Source organism: Artemia franciscana, chromosome 10 (genome assembly GCF_032884065.1).
Source record: "Artemia franciscana chromosome 10, ASM3288406v1, whole genome shotgun sequence".
NCBI lineage: Eukaryota > Metazoa > Arthropoda > Branchiopoda > Anostraca > Artemiidae > Artemia > Artemia franciscana.
In genome coordinates, this window is record NC_088872.1 from 30248538 (window position 1) to 30267031 (window position 18494).

General features: G+C 35.3%; 1 protein-coding gene across 2 annotated transcripts in view; it reads left to right on the forward strand.

The window, feature by feature from the left end:
- The first annotated feature begins 6173 nt into the window (after positions 1–6173).
- LOC136032053 (leucine-rich repeat-containing protein 20-like) overlaps positions 6174–18494 on the forward strand; it is a 28987-nt gene continuing 16666 nt past the window's right edge. Inside the window, exons 1-3 of one of the 2 annotated variants that reach the window (XM_065712158.1) lie at positions 6174–6605; positions 12912–13055; positions 16555–16722. In XM_065712158.1, the coding sequence (XP_065568230.1) occupies positions 6461–6605; positions 12912–13055; positions 16555–16722 (457 nt within the window). In that variant the 5' untranslated portion in view covers positions 6174–6460. Of the gene's footprint in view, positions 6606–7266; positions 7406–12911; positions 13056–16554; positions 16723–18494 lie in introns of those variants that run through there. The other variant, XM_065712159.1, reaches the window with a different exon arrangement.

Below are 18494 nucleotides of genomic sequence, written 5' to 3' on the forward strand. Positions count from 1 at the left end.
CATCGAAGAGAACAAAAGATTCATTACAGTAAAAATGTATCTGTGAACAAAATAATTCTCTTAAAAAAATAAAAAAATAAGGATTTTTCAAATATTTCGATGATCAAATCAAGGCATTTTTCACACTAATTTTCCAATTCAATTCTTTTATAACAAACTTTAACCAATCTTAAAATCAACCTTCCGCATTTTCCATTAAAATAAAATAAAACAACAAAGATTTTAACTGACTGCAAACTGAAGAAAATGTAAAAGAAAATTTAATTTATTGATACCCTTTGTGAAAACCTCTCAACTTCATTGGCTTCCTTCTCTCCCTAGGCATACTAGGTCTAGAAGTTCTACAGTATTTGGCTTTTGGCTTCCTGACTTAAGAACTACTTTTTTGTTTTAATTCAAATTTAATCATAACTCGTTCATCACATGTCATTGCATCATTAGTCAGTTTCTCTTTCTCTCGGCTCTCTCTTTTTCTCTCTGCTATATTAAGACTAGGCTTGATAAACCAACCAAAATATGTAAATTTTTCTTTCTAAAACACTTCCCATCGGACCGGCCGAATCCAATGAATAGGCGCAAAAGGGGTACTTCGGACCTTAACTTTGACCAAAGATTGATTTAATTATTTGAAAAAAATTTCCTTCCTACGCATACGCACAATAGAATTCTCACAAAACCTCTGAATATCCAAATTAATTTTATCAAAACCAAATATTCGATTAACTCACTGTCTTCCCAACTGACATAATATCCATCCACCAATAATTAAATCTTTACGCAATAACTTTATTTCAGAATTCACTATGACGCTTGGCATGAGAATTTTAGATGTTTAAGGTACCCTTTTTCATTGCCAACGCCTCCTACCCAATAACAGGAAAAAAACATCAAAAATTAAAAGAAGTAAAAGAAACTCGCTGTCACCCAAATTTGCATATCTCTCTGTAAATTCATCATACTCTCGCTAGGCCCGCTACCTGTAGGGTTTCTAGGGCTCGATGATTCACCGCCTATCCATTTCCTTGCCAAGTTCTGGCCTTCCTGATCCAGGATCCCCTGAACTACACTTTTCCCAGATTACTCCTTGTAACCTGCGAGCTGGTTTTTCGGTCGACTGTCGTCCACCCCTTCATCAGTCCCAGCACCACGCTGAATTACACTTCCCCCAGGTTTCTCATAACCTGCGAGCGGGTTCCTCAGTCGACTAATGTCCGCCCCTTCACCCATCCCAGCGCCACGCTGAATTACACTTCCCCCGGGTTTTTCATAACCTGCGAGCTGGTTCCTTGGTCGAATATCGTTCGCCCCTTCACTTGTCCCACCACCACCCATTCTTCACGTGAATGTCCTTCAAAGAATTATCACGTTAATTCTTTCGCTAAAAAAAATCAATAATTCTCAAATTCAGGGTTTCCTCTCTGAAATGTAGCTTTGGTAATCCTAATCGCTGATAATCTATTTCAGCCACTGCATCAATCACTACAACCTCTGCCTCTTTCTTGAAGGTTAGTCTCGACCCTGTTTCGACTCCAAATTCTTCGCCACTTCTACAACACCGTAAAGCTCTGGGAGCATATTATTCATTTATAAAATTCACAGATAAACTTTACTGAAAGTTGAGATCAGTTGGAGCCTTTCCTTATTACGCATTTCTTTTAACAATGCACCACAAATCAGTTGAGTTAACATCAACAGCAACATAAAACAACAATGGTTTTTGTATTGCTAAATTCCCTTTTTTTCCAATTTTAGACAAAATTTATCTTATTTTTGACCCCACTTAAACTTAGCACCCCTTTATCAATAACTTATTTAACGGATAAATTAATTTCGAAAATGTAGATAAAACATGCTATAAAAAAAAACTGCGTAATTTAGTGACATTTTTTTTTTTGGACATCGTACGTATGGTAACAAGCTTATTCCTAGAGGTATTCCGAACAGTTATTCCTAGAGGGCTGATTCTTTGGGAAGAAACAGAAAATCCAAGAATCTTCAAATTCTCTATAAGAACATACACCTCTTTATCCCAATTCCACACCATACTCAAATTTCCCAAAAACTCCCGAAATCTCCAAGGTTCTCGAACTGAATTTTCATTACCTAATTATAACATACCTAACATTTGATTTTATTACGCTCTCTGGAAGCGTAAATGTTTTTGCCACTTTCCCGAACAGTTAATCAATTCTTCACTTTCACCCTCTACTCTGCAAGTCCAACCTATTACTCTATCTTTGTACCCCCTACCAATTTATATATATCTAATACTTTATCCTTTTTTTACGTCATGCCAATTATGACGGTTCCTCATCGTGTTCTGTTTATCTTTTCCCATAATTTGCGAAAGCCCTTACAATTCCTATTTCTCTTCTAAGCCATTGCTTCTCTAAACTGAAGCGTTTTGCAGCCTTATACACTTCTTCACAATATTATAATCATTCTTCAATAGATACCATTTTTATATTAACTATTGACCCCTCTACAAGAGAATGTAAAGCAATCCCTTCCGGAAAAAAAAAACTGGAGTACCAGATTACAACTTAGTTAATTCCTTAAAAAATTAAATAAAAAAAATTGTTTTTTTTTTTTTAACTGAAAAGAGCGACATTAAAACTTAAAACGAACAGAAATTACTCCGTATATGAAATGGGTTTTCCCCTCCGCAATCCCTCGCTCTTTACGCTAAAGTTTGACTCTTTGCCACAATTCTAATTTTTAAAACAATTAAAAACTTCAGCGTAAAGAGCGAGGGATTGCGGAGGGGAAACCCATTTCATATACGGAGTAATTTCAGTTGGTTTTAAGTTTTAATGTCGCTCCTTACTTTCAGTTAAAAAAAATTGTTTTTTTTAAATTTAATTTCTGAACGTCTTTTAATTAATGCATGTTTGATTTTGGCTCTCCGCACATAAATTATGAAAATGAAATTTGCATATTAATTTTTTTTTTTGCTAAATGGCTTTCCCTTAGTTTTGATCAGACGATTTTAAGAAATAAGGGATGGGGAAGGAGGCCTAGTTGCCCTCCAATTTTTCGGTTACTTAAAAAGGCAACTAGAACTTCTAATTTTTAACGAACGTTTTTATTAGTAAAAAATATACGTAACTTAAGAATTAACTTATGTAACAAACTTTTATATTCTTGTTTTTTTTTATTATGCACATGAGGGGGTTTGTCCCCTCGTTAATACCTCGCTCTTTACACTAAATCTTAAGTTTTGTCCCAATTCTTTAAGAACGACCCCTGAATCAGAAAGGCCGTATAAATAGTTGAAATTACTAAAAATACTTTAGCATAAAGAGCGAGGTATTCATCTCCTCCTAAATACCTCGCTCTTTATGCTAAAGTATTTTTAGAACCCCTCATATGCGTAATAATCTCTGTTAGTTTTAAGTTTTAATGCTTCTCCTTACTTTCAATTGAAAAAACTTCTCATGTTTATTTTTTCATTGTTTTTTCATAGTAATGCTAGAAAATCCCGCGCCCTTCTCATGGAATTTCTCCTCCCCCATGACATGTTCCTCCAAGGAAAGATCCTCCCACATAGCCCCCTCCTCTCAGCCCCACCCCCAAACCAAAAAAATCCCCCTGAAAACATCTGTACACTTCCCAATAACCATTACTGCATGTAAACACTGGTCTAAGTTTGTAACTAGCAGCCCCTCCCCCAGGCACTGTGGGGGGAGTAAATCATCCCCAAAACATAGTTATTATGGTTTTCGACTATGCGGAACAAAATGGCTATCTCAAGATTTTGATCCGTATATATATATATATATATATATATATATATATATATATATATATATATATATATATATATATATATATATATATATATATATATATATATATATATATATATATATATATAGGCTATATATATATATATATATATATATATATATATATATATATATAGCCCAAATTTCCCATCTATTCTGTCACTTGTCTTTGTCTTGTCTTGCGAAGAAACCAGTTTGTTAACGAGTTTTACGCAGCGTAAACTTGAGTGAGGGGCGCATAATAAATAAGTACCAAAATTCCTTCTCCATACGGAAAATAAAAAGACAAAATCAAATAAAAATCTCAAATTTCGAAAGCCTCATTTTCCACGGAGAGTGCCCAAATTTATGTACCGGGGGGTATTTTTTTGAGAGTGTGTTTTCCACGGGGGGGAATTTCCGAAGGGAGGGAGAATTTTCCAGCGAAATTTTATGCAGTGGGGGGTGTATTTTCGTAACGGGGGGTTGTTTTTCGCTGGGGGTGTTTCCAGGGGGTTAATTCGTAAGTTATGAATATTTATTACTAATAAAAACGTTCTTAAATAAAATTAAAAGCTCTAGTGTCATTTTTAAGCAACCAAAGAATTGTAGGGCAACTAACCTCTACCTTTTAACCTCCACCCAGGATACTTTCGTAGCAGACTAGTAAATTTAGAAACATTTTGAAGGGAATCCAAAATTTTTGCATGGACCATTAAATAGTGGATTTCACCTTATATTTGCCTCTCAGTTGAATGAATAATATAAGAAAGTCACTCGATGCTTTGTATTGCCAGCTGCCTGCCGCTGCCAACCATGACAATGGCGCACCAAAGCGCTTGCGATGGTTGGGTGTTGAAATATTTTTGGTGACGGGCCGCCTATTTCTGGCACAACTTTGGGGACTAGACCCAAATTTAAAAACGATGTAACCATGTACACTTTTAAATCTAAACTTATCCTGGGAGCCTCTATTGTGTATAGGATATTCACACAGTTTTTGACACTTCTCCCTGGGATGCATATATCATGACACCCCAGAAATGCAGCTTTTTTTAAATATTTTGACCGTTCCAATCAAAATAGCACTCATGAAATTTTGCCCTGATGCCATATGCGGTTGGGTTTAGGTTTGGGGGGGGGGTTCCATGGTGGCTCACTGGGTACTGAAAGGCTGCCTTATCGGCATTGGACCTCAGAAGAGCATTTAAGCTCAGAATTCGCGATGAAATGAATATGTTTTACTAAAAACTAGAAGGTTAAAAACAGAAACAGGTCCGTGATCAGGCGATTAGGGGTCATGGAGCTTTAAAGTGGCGTCAGATGGGAGTCTGATTGCTTTCAGCCCTTTAAAAGGACACAAGAACTTTCAGCTTTTAATATATAAACATTTCTCCAAACTTCTACGACCGTGCTCTATATGAGCCTGGATAAAAAACATATGTAAAAAATAAATAACTCAAAACAGATATGCTGAAAATAGAAGAAAAAGCATAATAAAAAAGATAATACAAAAACAGATACTTTGTTCTGTTCTATTTTTACTGAAAGTAGAAGCAGAAGAAACTGAAAAAAGGTCAAGAGGGTTTTTGACCCTCTTTTGACCAAAAGAGCTTTCTGAAAATGAAACCTCACTAAAATTTCTACGACCATCTGCAATTTCAGTAAGGAAATTAGCTTTAGAACATTTAATTTGTAAGCAAATGAAACCCCACTAAATTTCTACGACCGTCGGTTATATACGACGCCACATGAAAATAAAGCATGTTAGACAAATGACCATTCTAAGAACTGCGCTGTTGTGTCAACTACGAAGAAAAGTAGACAGAATAAAGCTGCTTTTGCGAAAATATTTTTTGGGGCTCTGTTTTTACCAAAAAACAGAAACAGAATAGATAGAAAACAGGCAAGTAGAGCAGAAATAAGGGTCAGTTTTGCTGCTTATTTCAAATTGAGTTTCTTTTCCCAGCTCCATTCAAGCACATCAGTCGACATTTTTCCAGGGGTAGGGTGGGATGGTGAGGGACAAGCGTGAAAACATTTTCCGAGAGCACAAAGGTTTAAAAAATATTATTGGTTTCCAGAAATTTATTCTATTTTTCCAAAAATTAGAATTTTGGCATATTTGTTACATGTTCTTAAAAAGAAAAAATAGAGGAAGGGGCTCAAGCTCTTAATGTCCTCCCATTTGAAATTGTGAATTCTCTTTGCCTTATTTCATTACTTGCTGTGCTTCATTTTTCAATTGCATAATTGAAAGGTTATTTGATCGACAGAATTATTTACTGGCAATGGAAAGTAATTGTTGTCCTTCGTTTGCTTAAAAATTACGCAGTTTCAAAAAATCCAGATTCGACTCGAAATAATGCGCGTTGTTCTCACTTTGGCAATATCTTATTCCATGACACTAAATAATATGGAGGCAAATCCTCCCCAAATATCTCCCCATCCTAGGCAAAAAAACTATTCAGTGTGAAAAATATTTTCCATATAAGGATAAAAATATAATTAAATAAAATGATGAATCATAATAGAAACACGTGGTTCAGATTTTGTTATCATTTATCGGTTGCGTAATATATACGACGCAGCTCCGTGGCAAGCGTCAGTAAAATTAAGGTCTCGGAGCGAATCAAGCAGTTAGTGTGCTCTTAACATTTGTATCAAGCTATTGAAATAGTTTAAAGGAAGAAATGAGATTCGAAGAAGCTTCAGAAATTGCAGTTTCGCCACCAATTGGACAATTAGATGAATTGATGATGAGGACAAAACGAGCAGGAGTTGCTGTTACTCGAGTTGTTGGAAGATGTCGAGATGCTCAGGATAGTAGAGATCTAGGTAAACTGAGATATTATTCTAAATTACAATATCTAATGATGGTTTCTATTCTTGAGGAATCTCCAGGAATGACAGGCTACATCCTGTACCTACTTTAGTTTTGCTTTTAATAATGTACATGACTTTAAAGGAGTTAGTTAAGAAATGGAAAAAAAAAATTAACTGAATGCTAAAGAGCCTCACATAATCTGCGTTAATATCGTGTTATTTGATTATGAACCAAACTTTGCCAGCAGAAAATCAGCCTCTTGTTCAATATTGTTTACTTACAATCGATTGCCATTGATTTTCGTCACAGAAGCCATCGCTTTTAAAGAAAACGGTTTTGAATTTGCTATCATCGATGAAAATCAATTACATGATTGCAATAAGGTACATAGAACGTGGGCTATATTTTAGAGGATTAGAATTGATAGTAAAATTTCAGGATCAGGTGATCAAGAGTTCTTGCTTACATTCTGGTCCAAATCTAAATAAATTTACGTTTATAGTTTTTTTTTTATCATTTGTTTTCTTAGCGTTAAACAATGCTGCGCTTAGTTGTTTGTTGCCTTTACTTTAAATCATTTAGGTTTTCCCCATGTTATTATTCTTTTGTTGTCTGAGAGTGAATCATCAGTAAATTGGCATGCGATGACTATTCTCTTTGACCTGTAGCCAAGTTTCAAAAGACAGGCGTTTCTACATAGGCTATTATGAGCTGTCATTAATATTTGTGCTTAGAAATGAAATAATCATGGCTAGTAGTGTTGCGAAAATAGTTAATCGATGTGAAGATGCCAAAGAAAACGATATTTTAGGTCTGGTCCTATGTTTATTTTTATCATTTGTTCTTTATCCTTCGGATATTCTGTTACTTGTGCTCGGGGAATTCATATTATGTAATCTATTTCCTGTTTAACTTCATCGCAGTTAGTGTGGTAAACAAGTCTTGCCAAATTTTGGCGTCTGAGCAGATTAGAATTTGAACAAGGTCAATGTTTATCTTGATGCTTTTTTTGCTATGTTGAATTTTGGGGTCCACCTGACACAGATTGTTATTTTACCACCCTTGCTGGCCTCTAAAACTAAATAAAGCCAATAACTCCCCCATAATCTGGAAAATAAATCCCAAATAAGAATTAGGCTATTTTCTTCTGAAATATTAAATATAAAACTAAACAATACTCAAACTTCCAGGAATTGTTTTTTTGTGAGTATATTTCAGGCAATTAGTCCAGCCTATATTCATAACTACAAAACGCTATAAATTCTCGTCAGTATTTTCTTCCTTTAAAATCAGATCACTTTCAAGTGTAGATAAAATAAATTGGCCTATGAATTGATGACTCACCAACTGGAAAGATTGCTACAGCACATTAAACAGATTGCTTCAAAAATTAACAATTATTGATCCAAAAGCCTTAGGTATAATTTATCAATTTTCTATAGGCTACTTTCGAATTAAATAGAATCGATAAGAGAAATAGACTAAATGTGTGTTTTTAAATGTTAAAATCAATTTGAATGTTCCAATTGTTTTTTTTTAAAGAAATTGTTCTTTTCTTTCTCGTAACCTTGATTAGCATCTTGATTTTTTTATGCTAAGATAAATGATAACAGGTTGTTTGGAAATGTATGACGTTTTCAGTAAAGCACAAATGATGCTCTTTCTTTTGAAGGGTAGACCCACTCTTTATTTTTGGTTATTTCTGTCCCGCTTAAGGTGTGATTTGACAGTTCATTCTAATTTTTGTTCGTTTCATGTTTTATCTATTCAGTCATAGTAAGTTACATTAGCTTTAAATTTGAATATTTTCCGTTGACGGTATGTAAAAATTGTGATGACAATGAGTTTATTTTCGCCCGGTCGCCCACAAAAAAAAGAAGAAAAACGGAGGAATAGAAAAACAAGAAATGGTACGTTTGGTGTCTTGGTACGTCTCAAATGGCCCAGTTTTGCGTGTATTGGCAAAAGTTCAAAGACTGCATTAAGCAACGCGTACGTTTTTTTTTTCATTTACGTTGAACCTGGCGCCGCCAATTTGGTAGACGTAATAAGGCGCGCATTGTTAGATTTGTGACCAGATTTTGCGCAGTAATGTTATTGATTGAATATATTCAGCTTTGCTCAAGGGACAAAAAAAGTTACGTCGAATTGCATACCTTCTAAAAGCCAGCAGGGTACTTGTCACATTATTGGAAACACATTTAAGAATTATGCTTAGGTTACATCTTAGAAAACTAGTTTCATTGCTACAAAAACAAGCAATGAATGATACAATGCATTGGACTTAGACTGAATGCATTGGACTTAGACTGAATGCATTGGACTTGTATATTTGGGCTATATATTTGCGTATTAGGAATGGGTACTAGTTTAGGTTACGTTAGGTTGGGTTAGGGTAGGTTTCCATAATTTTGTTTCTAAAGTATTATTTTATCATTATGTTTAGTTATTTTTCATTAGAATTAACCTAACTTCACTTTTTGGGCGTGTTTCCAATAACTGACAAGTACCACCAACAGTAATAAAAGAATTATATAAATGAATGCAGGTAAATGATTTAAAATTCCAGACTCCCTCATTACGTAGGTTGTTTTATCTATGAGGCTCGAAGAATTGTTTATTCAGCTTGTTCCGAGGACTAATTGTCTGTGTAAGTGCAGATTATAACAAAATAGCACATGCGATGGACGATATGGAAATATTAAGATAACTAGCAGGATCTAAACAAAGCACATAAGTTTGGGTTGTTGTCCATTATTATATTCAAAAAAACACCCAATTTGGTTCAACTGAGACGTATTGAAACAACTGAGACGCTCGGGGCATAGATTAAATATATATAATTTGGGCTGTATATTTGCACATTAGGGGGGGGGTTAAGTATAGCGGGCCTGCATGCAAAATGTAACCTAACCTAACATAATACCAACTAAATATTTAATTAAAATATAGCTACAACGTACTTTCCACTGAGCCGAAGCTAATTCTCTCCGAGTACAAGCAGCAGTAAAATTCTAGTTAATCGACTTCTTGCTATCTCAGAAAGGGTTTAGGTTAGGAAAATGAAACTTTCAGGGATGGGTCTACAGGCTAAAGTATGTCCCGGGAAGGTATTTTAAAGTACCCACATCCACTCCTTCTCCCTCTAGAGGGCCCTGAAATTTGCCTACATGACAGGTTTTTAACTACCTATTGAAATTTTGACAAAACAACATTTTACCTTAATTTTCAGTTACTAGTTGCCTTTTCTCTGCCTTTAGCTCTGAAAATGCAATTCCTGTTATTTGATTATTTTCAAAATTTCGGAAATGTATTTGCATTTCTTTAAAACCTTATAAAATGGAATTGAGAAAAGTTATGAAGCTGAAAACAATTTTGTTATACTTCAATTAAGCAGAAGATTTATTTTGCAAGGTTTCACTTTTATAACACACATATTTTTAAAGGTCATCAAAGGTCAGGGCCCTCTAGAGGGAGAAGGAGTGAAGGTAGTTGCTTCAAAATACCTTCCCGGGACATACTTTAGTCTGTTTCATTTTCATAAGTTTCATTTTCTTTGAGTATTCAATCCATTCATAAGTTAAAGCAATGCCTATTGAATTTCCCTCTGTTAGAAGTGGAAACTGGGTGTCTTTCAGGATAAATTTAGTTGTTGTCGTAAAGCATTCTAGAGATATTTTAGAGAGATTCTTGACTGCTACTGGTACCTGCAAGAGGTTCAGGGATGCAGACCGAATTTTCATGTTGACCTGGGTCATGTATTTTTCCTTTAGTATCCAAAAGACTGTCGAATCTAGGGGACTCTATTTCCGATAACTCGACGCTTTGACCCCTGACATTCTTGCCAAGTTTCTTCAGCATTTTCACGACATACTCAAAATCCAAAGTTTGTTGTCGCTACTTGCTCAGTTTTTTGTTTCTCCATCGATTCTATTCTATTTGTTTTGTAAGTAATTAAATAAAAAACAAGTTTTTTTAATTGAAAGTAAGGAGCGACATTAAAACTTAAAACGAACAGAAATTGCTTCGTATATGAAAGGGGCTCCTTCCTCCTCAACCCCGCTCTTTACGCTAAAGTCTGGCTCTTTCTCTCAACTCTACTTTTTCAAACAGTAAAAAACTTTAGCGTAAAGAGCAGGACGTTGATGAGGAAGCAGCCCCTTTCATATACGAAGTTTTTTTTTGGCTAAATGGCTTTTTCATAGTTTTGATCGAATGATTTTGAGAAAAAAGGAGTGGGGGAGGAAGCCTAGTTGCCCTCCGATTTTTTAACTTAAAAAACTAGAACTTTAAATTTTTTGCGAATTTTTTTATCAGTAAAAGATATACGTAAGTTATAAATTAGCTTACGCAACGAACTTTTGTATTCTTATGTTTTTATTACATATATGAGGGGGTTAACCTCCTCGTCAGTACCTCGCTCTTTACACTAAAGCTTAAATTTTGTCCCAATTCATTAAGAATGACCCCTGAATCACAAAAGCCGTAGAATAAATAGTTGAAACTACTAAAAATACTTTAGCATAAAGAGCGAGGTATTAGGAGGAGGTGAGCCCCTCATATGCGTAATAATTTCTGTTTGTTTTAAGTTTTAATACTGCTCCTTACTTCCAGTTGAAAAAACTTTTTCATATTTATTTTTTCATTGTTTTTTTTAAATAATGCTAGAAATTCATGCGCTCCCTTCATGGAAATTTTCTTCCCCATGACAAATTCCTCGATGGAAAGTTCCCCAAACATATCCCTCTCTTCTCAACCCCTCCCCCCAACAAAAAAATCCCCCTAAAAACGTCTGTACACTTCCCAATAACCATTACTATATGTAAGCACTGGTCAAAGTTTGTAACTTATAGCCCCTCCCACGGGGACTGTGGAGGAGTAAGTGGTCCCCAAAGACATAGTTATAAGGTTTATCGACTACGCTGAATAAAATGGCTATCTCAGAATTTCGATCCGTTGACTTTAATTAGCGTGGGAGGGGGCCTAGGTGCACACGCACCCGTGATCTGCCTTCTGGCAAAAAATACAAAATTCCACATTTTTGTATCTACAATAGGGTTCTCTGATAAGCTGAATCTGATGGTGTGATTTTCGTTAAGATTCTGTAACTTTTATGGGTTGTTTCCCCCTATTTTCTAAAATAAGGCAAATTTTCTCATGCTCGTAACTTTTGGTGGATAAGACTAAACTTGATGAAACTTATATATTTAAAATCAGCATTAAAATGCGATTCTTTTGATGTAGCTATCAGTATTAAAATTCTATTTTTTTGAGTTTTGGTTACTATTGAGCCGGGTCGCTCCTTACTACAGTTCGTTACCAAGGAGTGATCGCATTATTTGACAGAACTCACGCGATTCCTCTCCTCTCTTTTTTTGCATTTATGCAAGAAAAATTCTTGTCCCATCTTCTCTTACTCTCCTTCAGTATTTTTGTTTGTGATGAAGGATGAACAATTTTTTTTGTTTCTCCTTCAATTCTATTCTGTTTCTTTTGTGATGCAACAGAACTCATGTGACTCTTCTCCTCTCTTTTTCATGCATTCATGCAAGAAAATTCTTGTCCCATCTTCTCTTACTCTCCTTCAATATTTTTGTTTGTGATGAAGGAGAAACAATTTTTTTTTGTTTCTCCTTCAATTCTATTCTATTTATTTTGTGATGCAACAGAACTCATGTGACTCTTCTCCTCTCTTTTTCATGCATTCATGCAAGAAAAATTCTTGTCCCATCCTCTCTTTCTCTCCTTCAATATTTTTGTTTGTGATGGAGAAACAATTTTTTTTGTTTCTCCTTCAATTCTATTCTATTTATTTTATGATGTAACAGAACTCATGTGACTTTTCTCCTCTCTTTTTCATGCATTCATGCAAGAAAAATTCTTGTCCCATCTTCTCTTACTCTCCTTCAATATTTTTGTTTGTGAGGAAGGAGAAACATTTTTTTTTTGTTTCTCCTTCAATTCTATTCTATTTATTTTGTGATGCAACAGAACTCATGTGACTCTTCTCCTCTCTTTTTCATGCTTTCATACAAGAAAAATTCTTGCCCCATCTTCTTTTACTCTCTTTCAATCTTTCTATCTTTGTTCTGAAAGGCTGAAGATGTTTGTTGATAAAAATTGGCCAATTTAAGAGTAGTTTCATGGTTAAAAAATTCTTGCTTGAAAAGAATCTGATGAAAACGTTAAATCTGAGTTCTCTCTTTTAGACATGCGGAAATATCAGGAGTAAAAATGAAAATGTGGGTTTTAAAATAAATATACTCTAGTTTTTCATTTTCTGTCTACTTTTACTGTATATTTAATTTTTTTTTAAGATTTGTCAGACTGTGAATTGGCGCAAGTACCAGATGCTGTTTTTCACTTAATGCGTCAAACGGACTTATCAAAATGCGATCTGTCTTTCAACTCTATGACGAAAATTCCAGCCAAATTGGCAACCAATTTTGTGACTCTCACAGGTAATTTCTTAAAATCTTTTTCAATATTTTGTTGGATCATTGATCCAGAAGAAAGTCACTTTTTAGAAATCGCGGTTACACAAGTTCAAACTGAGAGGACTAAACTGCGAAGCTTGGAAATCTTTGGAACAGAATTTATAAAAAGGATTTAGTTCGATATAATGAAAAATGATAATTTTCATTTATAGAAAGCTATTTTTATTATGACCACCATTAATATACACAAAATATACTAGCCTGCTTGTGCTGAGAGGAACCCTAAAATACAGAGTAGACATAGCACTAATTCATACAGTGAATGGGAATCTTGAATATATGCAAGCAGGGAGACAGGGATTTGCTCCAAATTTGTACACTAACTTTTGTTTGGCGGGACATTAAATAAAAAAAAAAACTGGGAATATAGGTGGATTATGTGGATTGCAAAAAGGGAGAAATCGTGGAAATCTCAATAATCTTGAGAAAGGGAGCAGAATTGCCGGATTCTTGCTTATATTTCAAGTCTGCACTTACTGCTCCCGTTTAGTCTGCACTTACTACTCCCGTTCTGCACTCTAATCACAAATTTCATATACTTCGGGAATTCCCCCCCCCCTTTTGCGCTTAGAGAGTAGTACTTTGGTTTAGTCATGTTTTTTCCCCATGTCAGTTTATTCTAAGAGAGTGGAAAGATAGACTATGGATGAAGATAGACTAGTAAGAGTGGCATATGAAGAGATGTTGAAATATGGTTTAAAAACCTCGTGGCCATCCCAAATTAAATCATTACTAGAAAAAGTAGGAATGCCTTATTTATGGAATAATGGTCTTTGCTCTCATGATGTACCAACAAATTTAGAAAGCCAGGTACGATTTATATTAGAGAGTCAGGAAATTCAGCATTGGCAAGGGCTGGTTTTTAATTCTACAACCCTACAACATTATAATCAGGCAAAACCTAGTTTTGGGGAGGAAGTATATTTTAAATTTAATTTATCGGCTATGATTCTACGTCGTTGGATTCAGCTTAGGGCAAATTGTCTTCCAATCCAGAACAGGCAAAAAACGTTCGACAAAAATAAAATGACAGTTGGTCCTGATAGGCGGTATGTTTGTCCCCTTTGTAAAGTTGATGATGAAGACTTGGATCATTTTCTCCAGAAATGCCCGGTGCTCTTGGATTTACGGGAAATTTATTTGCATGGAATTAATTTGATGCTTCCGGGTATTCTACAAAATAGTAACCCGACCACAATATTTCGAGTGGGAGTATATATAGATAAATCTTTAATAAGAAGAAAAAGTTTTATATGATTAATTTCTTTTGTAGTTAGATTAGGTACTTTTTGCGTTGAATTCTGTTTTTTTTTTGTGCGTGTTTGTACTGTTGTTAATTTCCTTGGTTGTTTGTTATTTATTTATATTTTTGTGTGTATATGGCCCACGGGTTTTTGAAATACACTATCTATCTATCTATCTATCTAAGAGAGTGGAAAGGGTTGAATATTTGTGCTTTTACGGAAATCGAGCAGAGCACCTTTGAAAGGGGAGGGACGACTCGACCGAAACCCTCTTTATTCAATCAAGTCAAAGTGAAAGCAAGGTAGCCGTTACTTTCGTTGCAAGGTACTTGTACGTCATCTAGCTCATGTTAGATCACTCAAAACAAGATGGGCTAGATGACTCTGAAAATGTCTGCGCTCTGGATTTGTGCAAAATATCTACGCTGGAAAAGTGAACGAAAAAACAAATCAGGACGATCACTACATCGCATTTTTATTTCTAGTGCGATTCTTATTTTATTTTCAAAGATTTTCATGATTTCAGCTACGGACTCTGGACTGAACTTTTCTTCTTCTTACCCATGTGGTTTGAAAACTCTGACAAATCAATATCTAAATTTTAAAGCTTAAAATTGTCATTTGGTTTTTTACAGTTAAACCAGGATAGAATTCCTCAACTGCTTGCCTCAAACTGATTCGAGGCTTAGGTCATACAGGCCCGTTGCCTCCAAATCTCCAAAAATTATAGCAGCGATGGCCGCTGGGCTATTGTGCCCCCCCCCCAGGCGTGTTATTTTGGAATAGGACTTGCCTATCCTTTTTTCCAACTTTGCTTTCCCTTATCCGAGAACCCAGTCCGTAAGCTTTAGACCGGCGACACTCGTCCCTCAAACTAGCTCAGAACCGGTACTAGCTAGAGAAGTTCTTTCCCCACCTCATATCGCTCCTTAAGAGGCATTTGTTTGCCCCACTCTCGGTGCTCCATATGTAAACGGGGATTTGCCCCCCCAGCGCGATTTTGGCTGTCATTATTGCCTTAAGTCTCTCCAGTTTCGGCAGCGTATCCCACAAAATATCTTGCCAAGAGGTCAGACACTGGAAAGGACGGCCAGGAGCTGGAAGATGACAGAAATGTGCAGTAATATGTCGTATTTATGTACAACTCTCAGGGGCACCACGAGAGGGCTGTCACCACAACTAAATCACTTGCTTTGTATTGACAATGGACTATAGCGGAATACTTTCATTCTTAAAATTACACGACAAATGTTTTTGGAAGAATAGCATTAAATGATAGGATTCCTTTTTTCCTTCTTCTTTCGTTACCTACTTGGACTTTTTCCCCATAATAAACCTTGATTGGTCCACACGTTGTCATACCCTCGCCCTTTTCCCGGAGCAATAGAGCATTTTGTATAAGCAACCTGTTAATGATATGAAATAAAATAAGAGTTTGAGTCGTAAATTTTAGTTGAAAAATGAAATTTTAGGCGTTCTATTCACTCTTCACTAGCGGTCTTCCTATTATGCAACCTTGTCGATCTGTCTCTGTTATTTTAAGCTAATAAGACTATTAAGATATTTATAAAACTTTTTTGTCAAAACTAATCTGATTGATTTAGCACGGATTTACAGCTACACTAGGCTCTTAGTTTTCTAGTTGCCCCATCCAGTTGTTCGATACTCGCGGGATTTTGGCGTTAAAGTCCCCAGTCGCAGCATATGGGTAACTAACTCTACAATTATAACGCCAGTGAACTTAATTAGAAACGTACAAATGTAGATATTGAAGATAATGCAACGAACAGTCTCACAATGCGTTTCATTCTATATTAATGCCTGTGAAATTTGCAGTTCTGAAGCATGTCATTGTTGTTGTTTTTTCTTTGTCTCACTGACCCAGAAAATATCGGTGCGAGTGGAGTGGTGCCTCCATTGGCCTTTTAAAAGAAAGTTTTCATTCATCATTTTTGTTGTTATTCAAATGCGCTATTTCATCTTCTACCACTCGCATAAAAAGTTGAAAAATTAAGTATTTGCTATCAAAGTCGTTTAATTGTACCTTAAATAACTAAAAAAGAATTCATGGTAAAAAGATGGCCCTTGATCAGAGTAAAAAAAGAAAACAACAAAAGCGACAATTTTTTTTGTTTTCCTACTTTTGTCTAGTATATGTCATGTAACTAGCAGCCAAGTCACTTGCGGAAGGAAATTTATATTTTCTGTGTTTATTTCAGACTTAAATATATCACACAATCGAATGACAAAGCTACCAGATCAAATTGCTCAGCTGACCAATCTTTTACGATTGGACATTTCGCATAACTCATTCTCGAACTTCCCCTATGTGGTGTTTGGGCTCACCAAAATTGTCCAGGTGAATGCAGAACAGAACCAAATCTCAGGTATGGAACATATGTTGCTATTTTTGCCAAAAAAAGAATTCGGTGACATTTTGTATAATTTGTTTGTTGATTATAACAAGTAAAATACAACTTCATTTTTTTGTGAAATAAAAAAAGTTTAATGTCATTGCACCTAGCGACTTCAAAGCTGTGGAAGATCGTAACAACAACATGTTGATCTGGAACATGGGTATCAGCAGCAACGTTGCGAATGCTTCAAAATAAACTGTATCAGTTTTCCGGACTAAAACTGTGCCACAAGGGATTAATTTGTACCGCGTAAACAGCAGGCTAAAAATTTGCCGACCCAGAAAGAACTTATTCAAAAAATAAAAGTTAAACAGATATCCAAGTCAGAAAGGAGCAAATAAAACTAAAATATGCAGGTAACTTTGTATTGTTCCTGAAAATTTCTAAATGTGCCGACTACACGGACCTCTAAATCGTACCAAAAACGGTGCAATTGTACCGCGTTGGCAACACTGGTCAGCAGACATTTTTCTAGGAGAGTAGAAATTTTCGGGAAGGAACTAGTGAAGGTTTGGAAAACATACTTTTTTGGCCTGGAAGCTATTATTTCTAGATGATACAATGGTGTGTCATTTCACCTACGTATATTTTTGGCCTCACATCGGAGAGGGGGGCGAAAGAAGTGTGTGACAGTTTTATCCTAATCAAAGGACATTTGTATTAACATTTCAAAAACCAGTGATGTTCAAGGAAGAATAAAGTGATAGTAAACAGTTCTTAATGTTCAGCTAAAATAGGAAATTATGTCTGCTTCTCTTTTTTTCTCTGAAAGCAGTAGCCTACTTCTGCAATCTGAGCAAAACACTAAGCCACTATTTGTTCTCGAGTCGTCAGCAGAAATACATCCAAGAAGGGGCGGTAAGGTGTATTAAAATTCGGAAAGGGTAGTGAATGTCTGAAAAAAACACTTCGTACCTGAAAGTAATTTTTTTTTAAATGCTGCAATATTTTGTCAAATTATTTGTATTTTGTGTCTTCTGTCAATGTGGTGGGGGAGGAGGGGTGAGATCTCTGGTCTAGTAAAGTGACAAGTATTGTCACATCTCAAATTGAAAGGGAAAAATATTGCACAATAGACAAGATCCCAGGTGAAAATAAGATCACAAATAGGATAGATTCAGAAAAAAAGATTTTATTGAACTTCTACGAAAAATGTTGTCAGAAATTAAAAGTTTCAGTGCCATTTTAGGGTCTACACCTTTATATCTTCGACGCGCCATTTCCCTCAAGCACCCCGGTGCCTCATGGGACTGATCAAAAATGTCGTATGGCACTGATCAAAAATATCAAGACCAAAACGTAAAAATTGCCTCTGGTGTGACATAAGAGCATGCTTGAGGTAAGGGTCCCAAATTTTACCAAAATAGCCCAATTAAAATAGAGGCTTGAGAACAAGTTTTACGCTTAAATGAGCTTTTCTCACTTAAGTTTTAACTTTCCTCTTTTAACTTTTAACTTTCCTGAATTAAATTTTAACTTTCTTCACTCACTTAACACAGAGACAGTAGCTTCATTTTTATTTGCGGTTATTTATGTTCGTTTTTACTTTAATTTCCACTGTAATATCGTTTTGTTTCAGATTTCATTTATCCATTCATAGTGATTTCGGTTTGTTTCTGAGTTTGGGTTACTATATGAACATATTTCTGCTCATTTGGTGATTAATATCTGTTTTTCATTTTTCATTGAAAAATTTTTCCCGGAAACATTCTCTATAAACCAATGTATAAGAATAAACGGTT